At 39.7% G+C, this 19,874-nt stretch overlaps 1 protein-coding gene across 2 annotated transcripts in view; it reads left to right on the top strand.

The window, feature by feature from the left end:
* Positions 1-1,058: 1,058 nt before the first annotated feature.
* Positions 1,059-19,874, top strand: part of LOC149322001 (dual specificity mitogen-activated protein kinase kinase 7) — a 45,776-nt gene continuing 26,960 nt past the window's right edge. Inside the window, exons 1-2 of one of the 2 annotated variants that reach the window (XM_089532859.1) lie at positions 1,059-1,220; positions 9,217-9,264. In XM_089532859.1, coding sequence (XP_089388985.1) covers positions 1,097-1,220; positions 9,217-9,264 — 172 coding nt within the window. In that variant the 5' untranslated portion in view covers positions 1,059-1,096. The remainder of the gene's footprint in view (positions 1,221-9,216; positions 9,265-19,874) is intronic. The other variant, XM_089532869.1, reaches the window with a different exon arrangement.

The following is a 19,874-nucleotide window of genomic DNA, read 5'->3' as shown; positions in this document are numbered from 1 at the left end:
GACCTCAAGTCAGCATCTAGTCTCACCCAAAATCACGACCACAAAGAGCTTATAAAACATTTCTAATATAATTCTTCAATCAGGCGCATAAGTCCACTTCATTACTATGCTGGGGTATCTGCTGATATGTATCTGTCGCATTTGTGTTGATTCCCCCTCTTATCCTCTCACCCACAAAAGTTTGTAAACAACACTTTCTTAGTTGTATATCCTGTACTTCTTTTACCTACGTTTTGCAATGCCTTGTCTTCTTTGCGGTCAGGGCACAGAAAGTAAGCGAACTCTCTCTGAGGGCAAGGAAAGCTAGTCAGGGATTTGAACTCTGCTCTCCAGTGGCAGAATTGAAAGACATAGCCATGGTGTTAGTCTGTAGAATCAGTACACAGAGAGACCTTGCAGCACCTTTGAGACTCACTGAAAGAAACAAACTGGCAGCATGAACTTTCCTAAGTCTACTTCCTCAGATGTATATTATTAGTATTTGAAGTATTAGTATTATTAAAATATATAGCCCTGTTAATCCGTAGAATCAGTAGGTAGAGTACTTGTAGCACCTCTGAAAGAAAAAAATTGGCAGCAGGAGCTTTCCTAAAGGTCTACTTCCTCAGATGCATTTGCTGCATCTGGTCTCCACAGTCATAGTAACCATGGGTCACTGAAGCTAAATTGGGAATGGAGGAAGAATTACAGGAGCCAAAAAAAGCCATCCCACAGCAAACCGCTCCCCCTTCTGGCAGGGAGGCAATATCGGTCCGCTTTTGACGCCGGCTAGAGCTGTTTGTCTGAGGACTCGGAGGAGGCTGCTTGGTTGGCGCCTTAGTTCCTTCCAGGCATGCCGTTTGTGCGCATGCGCCACAGCGGTCCAACTAGGTACAGAGACGGTTGTGGTACAGACCCACGCAGATGCTGGCGCATGCGCACGAGGGGAATGAGGCAGCGGCAGTGCCGGGCAAAGTCGGAGAAACACGGACTCTGGTTGGCGGAGGAGGAGGAGGAACTACGGTGGCCTGGTTGGTCCATGCGGCGCCTGCGCAGTACGGTGTTTGTGTATTCTGGCTGCGCGGTGGCGGCGTCTCCGGGGGAGGGGAGGGCCAAGATGGCGGCGTCCTCGCTGGAGCAGAAGCTGTCCCGCTTGGAAGCCAAGCTGAAGCAGGAGAACAGGGAGGCCCGGAGGCGCATCGACCTCAACCTGGAGATCAGCCCGGCCCGGGCTCGGCCGAGTAAGGGAGGGCAGGACAGTCGGGGAAGGAGAGGAGGGCCTCAGCCGGGGGAGGCCTTGCCTGGGCAGGACGGGGCTCAGGGGACGATGGTGGGCGGAAGGGTTGCGGGGGAAGGTGGCGGAGGAGGAGGCGGCGGCGGCGGCAGCCTCAGGTCCTGAGGGGGAAAGGTAAAATAAAAAAGGGGAAAGGAAAAGAGGGGAAAGAAAGAAAGAAAGAAAGGCTGCGTCCACACTGGGGAAATAACCCGGTTTGGCACCGCTTTAACTGCCCTGGCTCAAGGCTATGGAATTCTGGGAGTTGGAGTTTGTTGTGGGGAATTGTGGGCAATTCCATAGCCTTGAGCCAGACAACGAGTTAAAGCAGTGCCAAACCGGGTTATTTCTCCTGTGTGGATGCAGCCCAAGAGCAAAGTGTGTGTGGGGTTTGTTTTTCTTTTTTGAGGGGGAGAAATGGATTAGGAAAGGAGGAAAGTCTTTAAGAGACTTCTCTTAAACAGAGGCAGGGTGGTCATTTGTTGGGGTGCCTTGATGGTGTGTGTCTCTGCTTGGCAGAACAGGGCTGGATTCGATGACCTTTGGGAGACCCCTCCAATACCCCTGGGATTCTGCGAAAGGGAGCTGGAGAGGCTGACCTGGAGCCTGAATCCCTAAGGTTCACGTCCCTTTGGGGTGGGGGATCCAGCAAGAAGGAAGAGGAATGTGCAGCCAAAGGCTTTCACGGCCAGCATCCATAGCTTTTTTGGGGTTTTTTGGGCTATGTGGAAGAAACTCTTCTAGAACATGGCCATGTAGCCCAAAAACCCACAAAACAATAAGGACGAGGAATGTGAGGAGGGGCAAGAGCAAAAGGCCGTGGGGACCCTGGGTGCGAGGAGGCGTGTGGTGTAGGGAAATGGGTTATTGCCCTGGACCCCTGGGCCTTGGCGTTGCAATCGGCTGGTTCTCTGGAGTTCTTGTTCTTTGAAGAGGAGGGAAATGGTCATCGCCTGCTTTGGTGGGCAGATTCCCCATATATTCTGAGCAGAGGGAGGTGTGGAGAAACAAGTGCCAGCCTTGAAGCTGTTACAGTATTTGGGAGAAATGAGTTTGGGATCCTTCGATCACAGCGCTAAAGCCGGAGGGAGCAGTTGATTGAAAGCCTGTGTGCATACAAGTGTCAACCAGTGAAGTTCAGTTCAGAATAATACTCTCTTTTTAAACTGATTTCTTTTTAACGATAGACGTTCACAAGTATTCTTGTGTGGTAAAAGTAAAATGTCTACAGGTGAAGTTCAGTTCAGAGTAATGGTCTCTTGTTAAACTGATTTTTTCCCCTGGATGGGGATTCACAAGTATTCTTGCCTGGTCAAAATGAACTAAGCTCTAACCCAAATATAAGAGAGGTCTTGAGTGTACATGTGAAGCAGTGTTCCCCAGAGCTCTCCTACCTAGAATATACCAGTAGGCCTTTTCCCTCAATTGAAATTAAAGAGACACTGCATACCTGCATCCTGATTTTTGAGTTCTGGAAACATTGGTAAGGCATTCTCGTTGAAGAGCAGCCTCGTTTGGAGTAAGAGACTCCCTTTTAGAAGGGCTTCTTTGGATTACAATTCCTGTGATCTGTGTGGAGCAGCCAGATGTAGAATAAGCAAAGAACTTAAGAAGGGCTGTTTGGATCATCAAATGTAGCACTTAGTTCTCACGTGGTCAACCACATGCCTGCGGGAAACCCACAATGGGGATGTAAATGTAGCAGTGCTCTCACACTAGTATTGTATTCCCCAGCAACTGGTCTTCAGAAACTTAAGTACTTTAATACTAGAAATAACATAGAGCCTCCAAGACTAGTAGTTATTGATAGCCTTGTCTTCCATAAATTTGCCTAATTCCTTTTTTAGCTTTTCAAATTTATAGCGATTGCTACCTATTGTAGCAAATTCTATTATTTAACTATCTGATATGTGAATAAGTACTTTATTCAGTCTATTTTGAATCTCCTAGCATTCAGTATGTTTGGATCATCCAGAGTTCTAGTATTATGTGAGGGTGAAAAGCTTCTTCTGTCTGCTTTCTGTATAATTTGCATATACACATCTCTCAGGGGCCTTCTTACTTAAGCATTGTTTCAAGGTTGTTATATCTTTTAAAAGACCCAAATGCTGTAACCTCATAGGAAGGTGGTTCCAGCTCCTTTATCATTTTGATTGCTTCTTTTCTCCTTTTCTAGCTGTACAGTATTCTTTTTGAGTTGTGGTGACACAGGTGATACACAGTAGTCAGTGGTCACACCATAGATTTTTATGAAGGCATTGTGCTAGAGTTGTATGGAGGCATTATATGCGTTCTCTACTATTACCTTTGGCAGCTAGTGGATTATTTTAGTGCAGAGGTCAGAATTCCAGGCAGTTTTTGTGGCATGTCTTTAGTTTCACATAGGTAACATGGAGATTGTGTTACAATGAAAGTGGCCTTGGGTAGCTGTCTATGCTTAGTATAATTTTTAAATCTGTTTACTCAGGGGTTCTACAGGCCTCCCCTTTTCTCACTAGATTGGGGCCACAGCAACCGCACGCCACAGCCCCAATCTGGCATTTTAAGGATGCGAAAAGGAGCTGCAAAAAGCGGCTCCTTTTTGCTTCCTCGAAAGGGCGCCATAGCCACAGCAGTGTGGCTATATGGTTCTCCTTGGGTGCTCTGTTGTATGGATGCAGCGCTGGAGGAGCACCATGATACTGTGCCCTGGGGGTGAAGTCAGGACGTGCATCATCTGGACGTGACACCCCTCCTCTTCCCCCAGGCTGGCCTTTCAGGCCGGTTTGTACAGGATCTCAGTGTTAAATTACAGGTGATTCGTGGCTTATTTATTTATTTATTGTATTTATATTTCAGAAATGCTCTCAGAGTGGATTACAAATTGGTAACTACACAGTTCCCTCCCCTCAGGCTTACAGTCTGAAGCAGTGGTTCTCAGACTTGGGTATTTTAGATGTTTTGGACTTTAGCTCCCATAATTCCAGAAGGTTGTTGTTGTTGTTGTTATACTTTATTTATATAGCACTGTAGATTTACACAGCACTGTACGTACAGACAATAAAATCGATAAAAATTAAACCTGCCAATGGCATACGTTCTACAAAATACATATAAAACAATAGATAATAATACAAGATAGAATTAGATAAAATAAGGAGGCAACAGGTTTCCAAGATAGCTGGGGCTTCTAGGAACTGAAGTCCAAAACACTCAGAGGACCAAAGTTTGGGAAACATTGATCTAAAGACATGATGCACAAGGAAAGGGGAGAGATTCTGCCTCCAGAAGTAAGAGGCCAAGTTAATAGTAATGTAGCCATGGTGAAATTGTAAGGGTATGGTAAAATTACCCCAGAACATACTTTCTGAAAGATAAATAGACTGATGTCAGTATCTCTGATAGGACTTCTCAGGTCATGTAGAGTTCTGATTATTGTGGTTGGCACTTTAGAGCACCACAGTCCAAAGTTCTGAGGCATTTCCTGATACTGAAATTGAAAGAGCAGGGCCACCCTGAATGCACACTTAAGCTATTGATGTGATACCTGGAGGCAGATATATCACTGACAGGGGGGGGGGGGGAAATCCCCTTTAAGATCAGCTGAAAGGGAGAGTGCAAACGCATTCATTTGTCACTGCTTTTCAAATAAATGTTTACTTAAGTTTGGAACCTCATTTCATATAAATCCACCTAAAGTAGAATGTGTGGAAAGAAAAAGAAGAGAAGGAGCATTTCAATGTTTTTCCTTATACTTACATGGTGCTTGTGTTTGTTTTTTAAAATGAGAATGTAGTGTCTTCAACTCCACTTTCAGTTGTGATTTTGTTTGTTATGGGCAATTTATTTTAAATTTTGCATATAGAAGCCAGAAAATGGAAATCAGAGCATATATTCGACCATGGCTTGGTAGCTGAAAGCTAAGAGTGTGTGGTGCTTTTTAATTAATTACAGTAATAGCCTGCCATTCTTCTAGAATGGCTAATGTGAATTAAAACAAGGTACATCTAACAAACTTAGTGATAAAAATGTTAAAAGATAATGAAATGAACAATCATAGTAAAACATCACTACTTTAATACCTTTTTAAATCATTTTTAAAACTTGACAATATAAATAAAAGTACAGTATATTGCACACATTCCATTAAAATATTTTACTGCACAGCTAGTTAATCAAACAAATGCCTGTTCAACTAAAAGATCTATTGGGAGCAGCCTCCAAGAAGGCGCTTTTCTATGACTTCAACAACCATACCTGTTGGGTGGGGACTGAGAGAAACTCCTTGCTCAAGGATCTTAAAACTTGGGTTGGCACATATAAGGAGATAATTTAAGAATTCTTTGTTGTTCTTTGACTTTGCAAGATTATGCAGGTAAGGGATTGTATCCCTAGGGCTAGCTTCTGGTGACCCCACCATACAAACATGTGAGGAAGATTGTGGAGCTGTACTGCATATCAACTGCCAGTGCAACCCGTGGCCATATTCTTACTATTTGCCCACGTGAGAAAGGCCTCTATGTACATATTGATGTATGTAAATAGAGCTTTAACACATAAAGAGGGATTCTATTTGGGTCATCCTTGTGCGGACCAGTTTGATACCTATTTATTGGTACACATGTACTTCCATCTCACATCATGCAAAGGGTGAGACTGTGAAACCTTCTAAGTTGTTTGGAGTGGGGTTGGCCCACAAAGACCTCCACACTCCTTTATGTGTTCTTAAATGTGTGTATATTGGGTGGGAGTCAGCTGAAGCTCACTTACTAAAATGCCCCTTTCTTAGATTTTTTAGACAGTGTTTTACAATGTTTGCTTGTCTCTTGATTTTCTTCTGTTGTTCTGTTGTTCTGTTGTTCTGGAGTCCTGTATACATATTCAGAGTGTGTGTGTGTGTTGATGTGTGTCTTTGATAATGTATTCCTTTATACTTTTTATCCCCAAAAATAAAAGCATAAGAGCATTGTAACACAATAAAAAAATGGTGTGTGTGTGTGGGGGGGAGAATTGGAATAAAGCACCAGAACTAAAACTAACTGGCAACATCTGCAAAAGTCACTTGGTAAGTTAGTACAGCAATAAGCCTTGGTGAAAATTTAAGTTTTTAGGGACCTCATAATGAACATCAGTTGGAATAGTTCCACAAGTAGGCATAGACCTCTGATAGGCAATTTTCAAGTGGGTCAAGTTATACAACATTTAAGGGGTCATTCAGACGTGTTTTTTTAGTGAAACGATACGAATAACCTCACTTATGCATTCTGGGTTTGTTGTCTGCACTATGGAACCTCATCTATGCATGGCTCTGTATCTTGGGTTGTTCACATGTGCCAGCAGTCAAGTAAAGATCGAGTCAACAAAAATGCAAATGTATTTGAAATGCATTCAAGGCATGCAGAGTTTAATCTTGAATTATCTTGAGTCTACTCACATTGGTTATTCACACTGCTGACGATGCAAACCTCTTTTTAAAAAACTCAAGAAGAAACATGGCATCAAGTATCCCAGGTTGAGTGGGGTTTTTTGGTAGCCCTCCCCCCCAAAAAAAACTCTGAATCGATTGCATTCGGGTTGCATGTGAGCAACAGATTCAACCCAGATTCATCATGGATTATTTTCACCGTCTGAATAGATCCTTAAAAGAGAAGCAAAAGTTCAAATCTATGTCACATTTCCAAATGTCCTTTTCAAAACAGATAGACAGAAGCTACATCCTACCACAAATTTCAACTGATTATTCTTCCATTCAGTGTTCTGTACACAGAACAATAAACTTTTGTTGAAGGCTCTGTTTTTCATTCTGCTCAACAATTTTCTTGAAAGGAATATAAAGCTATTATTTTCTTGATGTATTTGTCTTGATTCTTGCACTTCTGATAGAGAATATCCACATTCTGTAAATGGAATTTGTACATAGGGAGATCAGTGCTATTGCTTTTTAAATAAAGGAAGTTGGGACATATGAGTTTGTGACCATGCCTTCATCTTTATAAACATTTTGTGGGAGGATAAGTAATAGTTTCTAGAAGGAAAAAAAGATGTTGAGAAAGGGCTGTAAAGCACAGTCTCTGCTGACTCAGGATAAGGGTGCAAAGTAGTGGACAGTATTTAGCTAACCAACTTTTCTTGTCTTTATCTCTTTGAATATTTCCAAATTGTTTACAGCTAGTGTGGCCTGTGATCAGTGATGATGGGAATTGCCCAATAACTGGATAGAAAAATTGGAAATAAGCGAGATGAATCCGTATTATAACTAATTGTAAAATCAGTTCCTAAAATAGATCACTTACAAAACAATTTTTTTACATGTTGGATGGTTGCTACGTAGCTGCTAATTTAAGGATGCAGAATACGTTATTTGTAACTCTTCTGCCTTATGCTACTAGCTTTTTTCTCCCAAATTTGTATGATGATGTTTGAATGTTATCTTGCCAAAATTAGCAGAATATGCAGATCTTTTCAAAATGCAGTGTTAGCTTTTTCTATTAGCACAATAGTAATGGAAATTTAAAGCATTATAATGAATAAAGTTGAATTTTGACAGATTATTACACATGTATTACCGTTCATTTTAATACTTTTTACAACAGTGCGCTTGTGTAGAAAACTAAGTCATAATAGGGCATCTCTGTAACAATGTTACAAAGTTCTTTCACTTTATAAAGTGAGGAATTACTGGTTACTCAGGGCCCCATGTTGTTGTTGTGTGCCTTCAAGTCGTTTCCAATTTATGGCAACCCTGAGGCAAACCTATCATGGGATTTTCTTGGCAAGTTTTGTTCAGAGGAGGTTTGCCAGTGCCTTCCCCAGAGGCTGAGAGCATATGACTTGGCCAAGGGCGCCCAATGGGTTTTATGGCTGAGCTGGGAATTGAACCCTGGGCTCCTGAGTCATAGTCCTGTTTAAAAGAAAGTTGAAGTGACTCTTTGATGCCCAGACCATTGAAGTGACTTAGTGGCATCTTTGATTCCACTTCATTATTATAACCACCGTCATCATCACTTTATTTATAAACTGCTGTTTAATCTAAAAAATCCTAGCAGAAATATTTTAAGAATATCCATCGAGATGAGACAATGTTACTATCATGTGAGCACATTCTGAGATAGTGAATTGTGATATTTAAGTTTAAAGAGGGTTTTCATGGGTACAAACTGGACATGACTAGTTGGAGAAAAAAAAGATGTTGAGCCAATCCGTTGTTTGACAACTTACCAAAATGTGTTGTACTGGGCTAGAAGTGTAATATTTGCTAAAGTCAGGAATTTAAAAAGTTTTGATTCATTACTTTGGGCTTAGATGATTGTAAGGACCTTTTCTGGTTTAGACCCGTATGAGTATATATATATAATGTTGAGAGAGTGTAGTAAGATCATGAAATTTAAAGCAAATGCTTATGCTATGGTAAGGGCTGGGAATATCAGAGATGATCTTTTGGACATCTAGGAGTTTGAAAGAAAGTACTTGTTTTTAAAAATGTTGAGGAATGTGAAATTTAGTCAGTCCTGTGCAATCTTTGTACTTTGAAAATTGATGCTGACTCTTGAAAAAATTACAATAAACAGTGATTTTAAATATTGCTAATATATGCCTATGATTGTGAAGTGGTGGAGCGGTTGATTGGTGTAGTTCTAGTGATGGGCTCTGCCTCCTGGAAGGAAGAACATCTATCAACAGAAGTGTTGTTGCATAAGGGATTAGAATCCTACCATGTTTAATTGAGCAAGCTCATATAATACAAGTAGACGAAAGATGCAGTGGCTACCTTCCCATTATGAGCTATAGAGACATAAACTTTATGAAACAGATTCTTTACTTGTTTGATGCATCTCATTTTTTACCTTGTCTATCCCTTTTGTTGGTTTTTCACCACTTCCATTCCTTATCCTGAAATTGATTTGAATATGATTTATTTTCATTTTGATGACTTGATTGCTTCTGTTGTGATTTATCGTGTTTTTTTCTTCCTTTTCCCAATCCAGTTATTGTGATCACTCTAAGCCCTGCTCCCGCTCCATCCCAACGTGCAGGTACCAGAACTTTTTATCATCGCAGCTTGGATTTCTTGCATCATTACTTTAATGCTTCCTTCAACTGCATAGAATTGCCACTTGTCTGCTTCTTCTTCAATTGTGTGTCTGACTTTGCTTCTATCTCCACTTTGATATTATCCTTTACTATTGATCTAGCCTAACTCACCAAGATCAGCTAGGCAAAGCATTGCATAAAGCCATGCATGAAAACATGTTTTGAATGCCCACAGCTGCAGTAGTTGCTTATCTAGTGCCTTCTTTTCTTGATGATGTCAAAGCACTTTATAAAAACAGGTAACCACTAAATTATTGTGCTGTGTTGGACCTTGTACTTGCCACCTTCTTCCGTGTTCTGTGCCTGCAATCACAGGTGGAATGTGGAAGTTAACTTTTCATACACAACCCTTGATATTTCTGGATGGAAAGACAATATAGATATGTCAATCATGCACCTAGAAGAATTAAGTGGTATCATTCATTTGTGATGTGCAGTTATTCTGAGGTAGCAAACAGTCAATTCTGTTGAATTAGGTAGGAAATTGGTATGAGGCTTTCAGTAATAAGGGGAAATGGCAAGAATTTCTGAAATAAGATAATTTTGCAGCATCTGACATCAGTGCATGAAATTTATTGATTATCTTAGTATGAGTGCATATGTATTCACTACCTTATATTCCTTTCTTCTTCAAACGAAGTGGTAGCCTTTCCCAGGCAGGCTCCTTTGCAGTAAGCTAAATAATTATCTAATTATTTTCTGCATGGATATTTTCACTGTAGCATTTATTAGGCTACTGTATATTTCTGGTGAAATGTATACTAAACCATCTTACTTAGAAGCAGTTGTCAGTTGCATAGGATTGTACCTCTTCATTTCTCATATTAAGAAAACAACTTATCCCCTTAACGGCAACATAGCTTTTACAGATGGTGGGAGAAATCTCAAATTGCAAATATTTAATTAGAGATTTATACAGACATTTTCTTAGCTGTTGTACATGCATGCAGTAAAGATGTAATCAGTACCTAGATAACATATAATTGGATAATTTAAAAGGTTGTATAAGAATGAGTTTTATTGGCCAAGATCTTTTATTATAGAACTAATAAAATTAAATAAAATACATATTTAATTCTATATCTTGCATGAAAATGGGTAGGGTTCTGCAATAAAGAGTAGAAAATAGTACTTATAAATCTATTTTTGTTCTATTATAGTACCAGACTTTTCTGTGCCTAATACAAAGGGATACACTTGATTTGTTAGTTTAATAATAATAATAATAATAATAATAATATAAATTATTTATTTATAGCCCACTCAGTCACAAGGAATCCGGGTGGGTTGCAGCAATAAAAATACATAAATATAAAATACATAAAAATACACTCTTGTTCTTGAGCTAGCCCTGATGAAGATGGGCCAGCCTTTTCACTCCCTCCCAGGCTAGAAGATGACAGTTGCCATGGAGGGAGGGCTCTTTTTCTTGAGCTAGCCCTGATGAAGATGGTTTGGTGTTGTACTCTTAACAATATGGCATGGATGATATATTGTGGCTAGATGCAGCGTTTAAAGAACCTGTTGTAATACTAAAGCAGTGGTAGTCTTTGCACAACTTGCCTTGCTAAGTGTTGTGTTTAGTTTACACTAACTGACTTCTTTATCTTATGTCGTGATCTACTGTGACTGTGTTGTGACATTGCTCCTGTGGTTTTTTTCCCTACCCTAGAGGCAACAGTAGTTTGGTGCAGAAAATGCAAAGAGAACATGTGTCATTTTATCTACTGTATGACTCCCTAATAGTGCTTTGATGTCTTTCAGGATGGGAATATATTTAATTAGTTTACCTTCCAGTGCTTTCCAACTTGTCTTCCACTAGCTTTTACTTGTGCTTTTGTGAGATGCTACTTGTTATTTCCAGTTATCACCCAACAGAAAATTGGACCCATTTAATTTAAAATAGATATGACCCTAACTTTTTTTTTCTAGGGAACATACTGACTATTTGTATGACTCTAGGGTTTAAACATATTATTACCCTTGTTTTGCTATGTTATTGTTGCCATCTGGAAATACATGTCATACAGGCAATTAAATCTTGACAATGGCTAAGTATGCTATCAGGGTAACCCTTGGACAAGGTGGGTTATTTTTACTTGAGGCTGCACACCAGGTCAGGCAGGGCCACCAAATCCTTTCTTAGCTCCAGCTTTTTGGCTGCAGTTCTTCTTTATTGAAAATCTTTCATTTCTCATGAATTTGAGTTAATAGGGAAATTTGAGCTTTAGCCTTTCAAAATGTTCTTAGTTGTTAGGATTTTAGAAGAAAATGTTTGAAAATATAATCCGTGTTCTCTTTTATTGCCCAGAAATATAAATACACACAGTGTCCTTGTATTGCATTATTTTGCAAGCTATTAGTTGAAATAACAGAAGAAGAAACTGACTGATCCTTGTAAGCGCTTGGCATAGATGCTTTCCCTCAATCTGAGTAAAACCTACTGCTGTGGGATTGGAGCAGTATCACCTATGGTGTATGTTATCATGCCTCCTTATAGAGGGATATATTTAGGGAGAAATATAATACTTCATTATTTGAATTTTGGAGGAATTTGTGTATTGCATGGCTGAATGTAAGAACTGTTGGGATTAAAGATGCCTTATTGCTCTTGCTCTTTGTTTTTAGTTCTTGTAGAGATGTAACTAAAAGAAAAGATTATCCTGGCTGTCTTTCCTCTTTTGATTGCAAACTTTTAAAATTTCAGTCTATAAGAAACTACCTACAATAAACATTCTTGGCCTTTTAAACTACTGGAATGGAAGCCAAAAGGGTTTTTTCCCCATAATTTCTAGACCCACTGAAACCAATCCATGGACTCCTATGAACACAAATTTCAAAGTTGGGCATTTATTATGTGTGCACACAGACAGGTTATTCTGATCTGTTGTTCTTACTCATTGAATGATGATAAAAAGCTGTATTGATGGATTGCATTCTTGTCCATTTGACTTGCAATATTGCACACAGGTATTGCATTATACCAAACAGCAACTGCTCATAGTAAGTATCATTTCAGACATGCATTCAAAACAAAAAGAAAGGGGTACAAGAAAAATTAGCCCATATTGCAATATACAGTACTGACTTAATACCTCAGGAGCAGACTAAACAACCCACGTTTATTTGGCTGTATTATACCACTGTTGATGCTGGCTGAATCCAGATCACCCTTTTGAAGGAGAGAGAAACTCATATTTCCTTAGCAGAATTTCCTGCCTAGAAAGCAAGACCATACAAGTAGAGAAGTACTGTCTATCCAAAAATCTTCAGACAGCTTATATAGCTTTTTGAAAAGAGGCAGGTAGATGGGTTTGAGTTATTTCATCCAGTTTTTTGTGGTCATGTTCTAGAAGAGTTTATTCCTGGTGTTATTCAAGATTTCTCTGAAGATGCCAGCCACAGTTGCAGGCAAAATGTCAGGAATAAACTCTTCTAGAATATGTCCACATAGCCCAAAAACCCCACAAAAACTATGGATGCCTGTCATGAAAACCTTCAACTTCACATATTTCATCCATTATTGCAGTGCAATCATTTTTTAAGCAAAGTAGGCTGTATTTTCCCTTCCAGTTTCATTGTCTGAAAAATGTATGGCTGTAGACTTCAAGAAAAAGAAATAAAGCTACTGAAAATAAAACCATATAAAGCAATTTCTGTGCTTCATTTGGTAGTGCAGTTGTCAGAACCATTTCTGATTTTGTAGTTTCTCCATTCCCATGCCTGTATCCCTCTGCAGAAGGCTAGCACCTCTTTGTTGTCAGTGCTCTAGTTACCTCTTTCATTCAGATGCTGCCTGCTTAGCGAGGCCTGAAGATCAATATATCACTGACCTATAGTTTTAAAAGACCATCAGTTACAATCGTCCCTCCACATTTGCTGGGGTTAGGGGCACAGGATACCCATGAATCTGAAAAAAACACAAATAACAAAAACACTGTTTTTACTTAAGAGAACAACTCTCTGGGAATTTCTAGGTCGTCCAGTGCAACTCTGATCAGCACCTGCCAGACATTGACAGTAGAATTGTGCTGGAGGAGCTACAAATGCCTAGTGGAGTGTTCTCTCTAGGAATCTATAGATCCTTCAGTGTGACTTTTGGTTAAAGTTGACCATAGGGTTGTGCTGGAGGACCTGGATGTTCCTGGACAGAACATATTAATAAAATCCATGAATAATCAAATCCGCAAAAGTCAAAGCTGCAAATGTCAAGGAATGAGTGTACTCTCTGAAAAAATAGATGGAGAAGTAATTGCAGTCTAGCAATGAAATGTTTTGGGCTGAAATTTATTAAAATATTTGTTCCCTCTAGGCAGATACTAATCATCCTAACTTTAATTAAGATGCGTATTTAACAGTTTCTATTTCTTCCACATTTGATCAAGCATTGGCTCACCTAGGCTGCATCTGCACTGCAGAAATAATCCAGTTTGACACCACTTTAACTGCTGTAGCTCAGTGCTATCAAAATCTCAGAATTATAGTTCTGGGAATTGTTGCTCTGGTACCACTACAAAATACTTTAGATGTCATTGGACTGCAGTTCCCCCATTCTCAGCATTGGCTGTGCTGATTAGGATTGCTTGGTCTTGTAGTCCAACAGCCTCTAGAAGGGTGCATCATTCCCACTCTGCTCTAAAAAGATTCAGTATGTTTAGCTCTTACATTCCCATTTCTTGGGTATAATGAGCTTTTCAAATCCCCACATATTGAATGGTGTGGAATGTAATGAATACCATTAGAGGTTCTATAGACTGAAAGCAAGATTGGGATGAAAAAGGCATATCCTTGGAAGTCAAATCTCTCATTGGCTACTGTCTGATAATGCACTTGTAGTGTGGCACATTTTTGCTTAGTACAAATTTCTGGTTCTTTCCCCTGCTTTTTGTTGTTTGTTTTTCCCGTTCCACTTTCCATATGCTACTAAAACATAACCCCCCCCCCAAAAAAAAAAAAAAAAAAGTATTTCTATGGAACATACCAAAACTACATAAGCCAAACATTTATGTCAAAACATGGCATTTGTTTTGAGGTTTGCACATTTTCTTCCACAATAATGAATACTGGCTTGTATAATTTGGTATTTTAGCTCAGAAATCAAGATTTCTTGTTCTTTGCTTCAGGTTGTTTCCAGCTTAAGGCAACCCTATAACGGGGTTTTCTTGGCAAAATTTGCTCAGAGGGGGTTTGCTCTTGCTTTCCTCTGAGGCTGAGAGAGTTTGACATGTCCAAGGTCACCCAGTAGGCTTCAATGGCTGAGAGGGGATTCGAGCTCTCGTGTCCAGAGTTGTAGTCCAGTGCTCAAACTACTACACCATACTAGCTTTTGGATTCTCAGATTCAAAATAACCTTCTTCTGCAAGACTAACTTGATCTTGTTCTCCCTCCACAGTGTTTCTGAAATGTAAATGTCCTGTGATATACCCCTGTGTTAATCACTATCGAGTGCTGCCAGAGATAGCAGTGGACTGAGTTTGTATGGCTAGAGTTGTTGAGAGGAGACAGAGGCCAAACACTTAAGGTTCCTGTAAAGATTGTAGGAGTTTGCTGTATAGAGGCTGCTATATTTATTGTAGATTGAAAGGACTGCCTTCAATAAATATTCCTGTTTCGTATTGTCATTTTCTGTCCACTTAAAATATTTGTTTAAAATAAATGGCGAGCTAGAAAGCTACTAAAAACAACAACAACAACCAACCTTAAAAACAACTAGCCTTATTTTTTCTTCCTTTGGCATTTAATAGCCCTTGCTGTTCATGAAGCATAAATTTGCTTGGACGTTTCATTTTGATGTCAATTATTCAGCACTTCAACAAGGCAATAAGTGTCAAGAGGAGGCAGTGGAAAATCACCATTTCCAAAATATATTCCAGTCCATTTGAAATATGGAAAATATACATAGTTTGGAGGCACCCATTTTAATACATTAGTGTCATGTATGCGAAAGTATGTCAGCTTCTCAGAATAGCTGACATGCTTTCAGTTAAAAGATTAGTCTCATAAACGGTTATATTGTTTGTGCTACCTGAATCTTCTGGATAGTAAAAACAAATAAAAATATCTGGGGCATTTTTGATTTGAAATAGGTACTTCTTAATCATCTGATGATTTTTGAGAGATGCTTTGTTGTTACAGATATGGGAACTGTATATGAGCTCAACAGGAAGATTTCAACAAATGTTGCTGGAGATTCTTGATCATATTTATAATCCTTGTAATACTCAAATATATTTTCTTACTAATAAGAGTAACCTTTAAAATAATTTTATCAGGCATCTGAGTACTATTTATTCCTGTCTCTCAAAAGGTAGTTATTTTTGCCAACAAAAACGCTCCCACTGGCGTTTCCCCTCCTCCGCGTCCTCCCCACTGGTGGGTGGGATGGTGTTCAAGTGGCACAGGCACCTGAGGGTCCAACGGAGCCGGCAGGCCGGCTTTTAAAGGGACGCCGCTTGCACCAAGTAGATGCCTTTTACCAAGATTTTAAAGGACATCTGAGAATTGTAAACAATGAAGACTTGGCCATGGTCACACTGAGGCTACATGTGCACTTCAGAAATAATAAAGGGTGACACCACTTCAACTATGAAATCTGGGAAATGTAGTTTGTTGTGGTATCAGAGCTCTCTGACAGAGAAGGCTAAGTGTCTCACAAAAGTACAGATCTTAGAATTTCATAGCATTAAGCCATGGCAGTCAAAGTAGTGTCAAACTGGATTATTTCTGCAATGTGGATGTAGCTTGATTTGAACTTGGGCTACTTTTGAGGGTTTTGTATTTCAGCAGAAATCTAGCATCCAAAAAATCTGAAATATCTGGTGAACATCACATCGTCAACAAGCTTAGTAAAGCTTCCATTTTCTATGCTTCCTAGTTCTATTCATTACCTGTTTATTTCCATTTATATTATCTTCCTACTTTGCTGTGCTTTTTTGGCTGCCACTCTATCTGTCTTCCCATGCCCTGTCTTTCCCCCATAGTTATTTCATTCTCCTTTTCTGTAGTTTGATTCAGTTGTGCTGGAGTGACCTTTTCTGTAGCATGTTTTCTTCTTTTCTGTGGTTATCTGTTTGGCAGATGGAGCTGATGAGTTTGCATGATCAAGCTATAGAGTAGCATGCAAGTTTCTTGGACTGAGAGCTTGAATGGGTAGCAGTATTACAAAAATGGATTTGTATTTGGCATATCTTTAAAATATTTCCTTGAATTTGGTTGGTGGGCAGTAGTGATGCAGAATTTGTGCAAGCATTATTTCTGTGATGTTGTTTTTTCATTGAGGTATTATAGACATCTAGAATACATCTAGGATTGTGTTTTTACCCTTACTTAACTTCTGCACAACAAGCTTGATAATTTTCTACATGGTCATCATGGACCTTTGATTCCAAGCCAAACACTTTCCCAGAAGACTCCCATCTGTTGGAACCATGCAATTGCCTTGTATGATGTCTTTAAAAGTATGGATGGAAGACAGCGCACACTTTGATAGAGAGAGGAGTGCCGATCATTTGTACTTATATAATTTAGGATCCGTTACTTCATTCCCCACTGGAATTAATTTATGCCATTTAATTAGTTATTGGTTTCAGTTTGGGTGTTAAAAAAGTTGTAGACAATCTAATTTGGCTTGGCATGTTGTGGCCAGCCAACGAGTTCCTAAAAGGAGTCGGCTCCAAACTATTATTTTTACTTAGAGGATAATATGGAAGTTGTTATGTTCCAGTAGATTGAATTTTATAAGGGTGGGAGGAATTGCACAAATTGAAATAAGAATTGAACTTTGAAGATAGAGGCTCCTTCCACTATTTGGGGAAGCATATGAATAGTACAGTAAAAACTATTATCTTTTGGCCCTCAAAGATCTGTGAAAAGTATTTTAGATTTATACCAGTAATTGCTTTTTTAATTTTTGTGTGTTTATAACATGACACTACCCTTCCCATGGTCATCTTGGCCCCTGTTTTCCTTGATATCAGAGCTATAAACTCTTGTTTGTTAAAATCCATTGGCATAACTGCAGTTGATCCACTTGTTTTTTCAGTTGCAAAAAATCAGTCCTAAATCAAGACTTAGCCCCTGGTCATTAGACTTATTAAGAAAGCATTGTTATGATTCAGTATACTTGCAGGCTTTATATAGATATTTTTAGGCAGTCATAAATGTTGGGAAATTGGAACCTTGGCATTTAAACTACTGTGTTCAATAAACCTTTGAAATGCCATACATTCTGTTTTGTGGGTATTTAATATCTTAAAACCAACCAGTGTGGATTAGTTACACTATGTCACAAATGGACATCCTATGCCCCTCCCACATATTGTTAAATTGAAGCTCCCATCAGCTCTTATCATCATACCTAACGGTAAAGCTTGCTGGGAGTTGCAGTCCAGAAGCATCTGCAGTCCAGGGTCAAATGTTTCTCATCCCTGCAATAAGAAACAAGTATAATATGTGTGGATTACTTATTGACTATAGCTTGAACTTTTTAATCTGTTCTCTTTGAAGTGGGAAAACACCTAAATCATTAAGGTTAATGAGAAATATAATAGTTAACTTCTAACATATAACTTGTTGGATGGGTTTTGTGTGTGATTCTTGTGCGAGCTCTTTATCTCCTCTGCTACAGAGAGACATATGTGGCCACAAAAGGTCTTTAGAATAAACTCCTTGTAAGAACTCCAGATTCTAAGAAATAAAGTGGAATCTGCTATAAAGGAAATGAAAAAAAAAATCATCACCGGGGAGAGATGGTATCCCAATTTAACTGCTACAGTGCCTTACAGACAGATGCAGCTTCAGTGCTAACTGAAATATGCCAACAAATGTGGAAAGCAAAGCAGTGGCCAACAGACTGGAAACAATATACATACCAATTCAGAAGAAAGGAGATACAAAAGACTGCAGCAATTATAGGACAATAGCACTAATCTTACATGTAAGCAAAATAATGCTCAAAATTCTGCAGCACAGACTCCAACCATACATGGAGAGAGAAATCCCAAGTAGGATTCAGAAAAGGAAGGGGAATTAGGGACCACATTGTAAACATACGACAGCTAGTGGAGCGCACCAAAGAACTCCAAAAAAGAATCAGCATGTGTTTCATAGACTACAGCGAAGCATTTGATTGTATAGATTACGAAAAGCTAAGGGAATGCATTCTAAGACATGGGGGTGCCACTACATCTTATAGTCCTAATGAGAAATCTGTACCAAGGACAGGAGGCCACTGTCAGAACAGAATTCTGGGAAACAAGAGTGGTTCCCAATAGGCAAGGAAGTCGGGCAAGGCTGCATCCTATCCCTAATGTTTAACTTATATGCTGAAAACATAATAAGAAAAGCAGAATTAGAATCAGAAAAAGGAGGAGTTAAGATAGGAGGAAGCAATATTAACAACTAAAGATATGTGGATGACACCATATTCTTAGCAGAAGATATCCAGGAATTGGAACAGTTAATAAGGAAGGTCAAAGATGAATGTGCAAAGGCAGGTCTGATGCTGAACATAAAGAAACAAAAATAATGACCACAGAAGAAATACACAAAATCAATCTAGACAACAAGGAAATTGGAATACTTAAAGAATCCCCATATCTAGGATCAAACATTAACTAGAATGGAGACTGCAGTCAAGAAATAAAAAGAAGACTAATAATAATAATAATAATAATAATAATAAAATTTATTTATATACTGCCCTTCTTAGAATCAGGGCGGTGTACAACAAAAGGCATACAACAATATAATAATACAAGCATAATTTAAAAACAGTACAGTACAATAAAAACAATAAAATTCGTGCCAGCTTGACAATGCTGACGGACAGGGGGGGAGGGGAGAGCATTCTGGGGCGAAATAGTCAGGGGTAGGCCTGCTCGAAGAAGTAGGTTTTCAGCCCCTTCTTAAATTGGGCTAGGGAGGTGGCTAAGCGGAGCTCAAGGGGCAGCGAGTTCCAGAGGTTGGGGGCCGAGATGGTGAAGGCCCTCCTAGAGGTGGAAACTAATCTAGCCTTTGGAACTCTTAGAAGTTGCTGCCCAGATGATCTGAGTGTGCGGGGCGGATTATATGGAGAGAGGCGGTCCTCCAGATACCCTGGGCCCAAGCCATTTAGGGCTTTATAGGTAATAACCAACACCTTGTACTGCGCCCGGAAGCGAATAGGCAGCCAGTGAAGATCTTTAAGCGCTGGTGTTATATGACTGGCCCTGGATGTACCAGTGACCAGTCGGGCTGCCATATTCTGCACTAATTGCACCTTCTGAGTATGGTACAAGGGTTGCCCCATGTAGAGCGCGTTGCAGAAATCCAGTCTAGAGGTTACCAGAGCATGTACCACCGTTTCAAGGTCCCTCCGGGCCAGGTAGGGACACAGCTGGCGTATCAGCCGAAGCTGATAACAGGTGCTCCTGACCACCGCATCCACCTGAGATGTAAGGTGGAGCGACGAGTCAAGGAGCACCCCAGACTGCGTACCGAGTCCTTCACGGGAAGTGTGATCCCGTTCAGGACAGGTGGAGCCACAGCCATCCCTGGACCGGGGGAACCTATC

This window comes from Sceloporus occidentalis, unplaced genomic scaffold (assembly GCF_023333645.1).
Source record: "Sceloporus occidentalis isolate IW3139 unplaced genomic scaffold, rSceOcc1.0.p SCAF_1, whole genome shotgun sequence".
In the NCBI taxonomy this organism is placed as follows: domain Eukaryota; kingdom Metazoa; phylum Chordata; class Lepidosauria; order Squamata; family Phrynosomatidae; genus Sceloporus; species Sceloporus occidentalis.
Note: the sequence above shows the minus strand (reverse complement) of the source record. Positions and strands in the feature narration are given on the sequence as shown.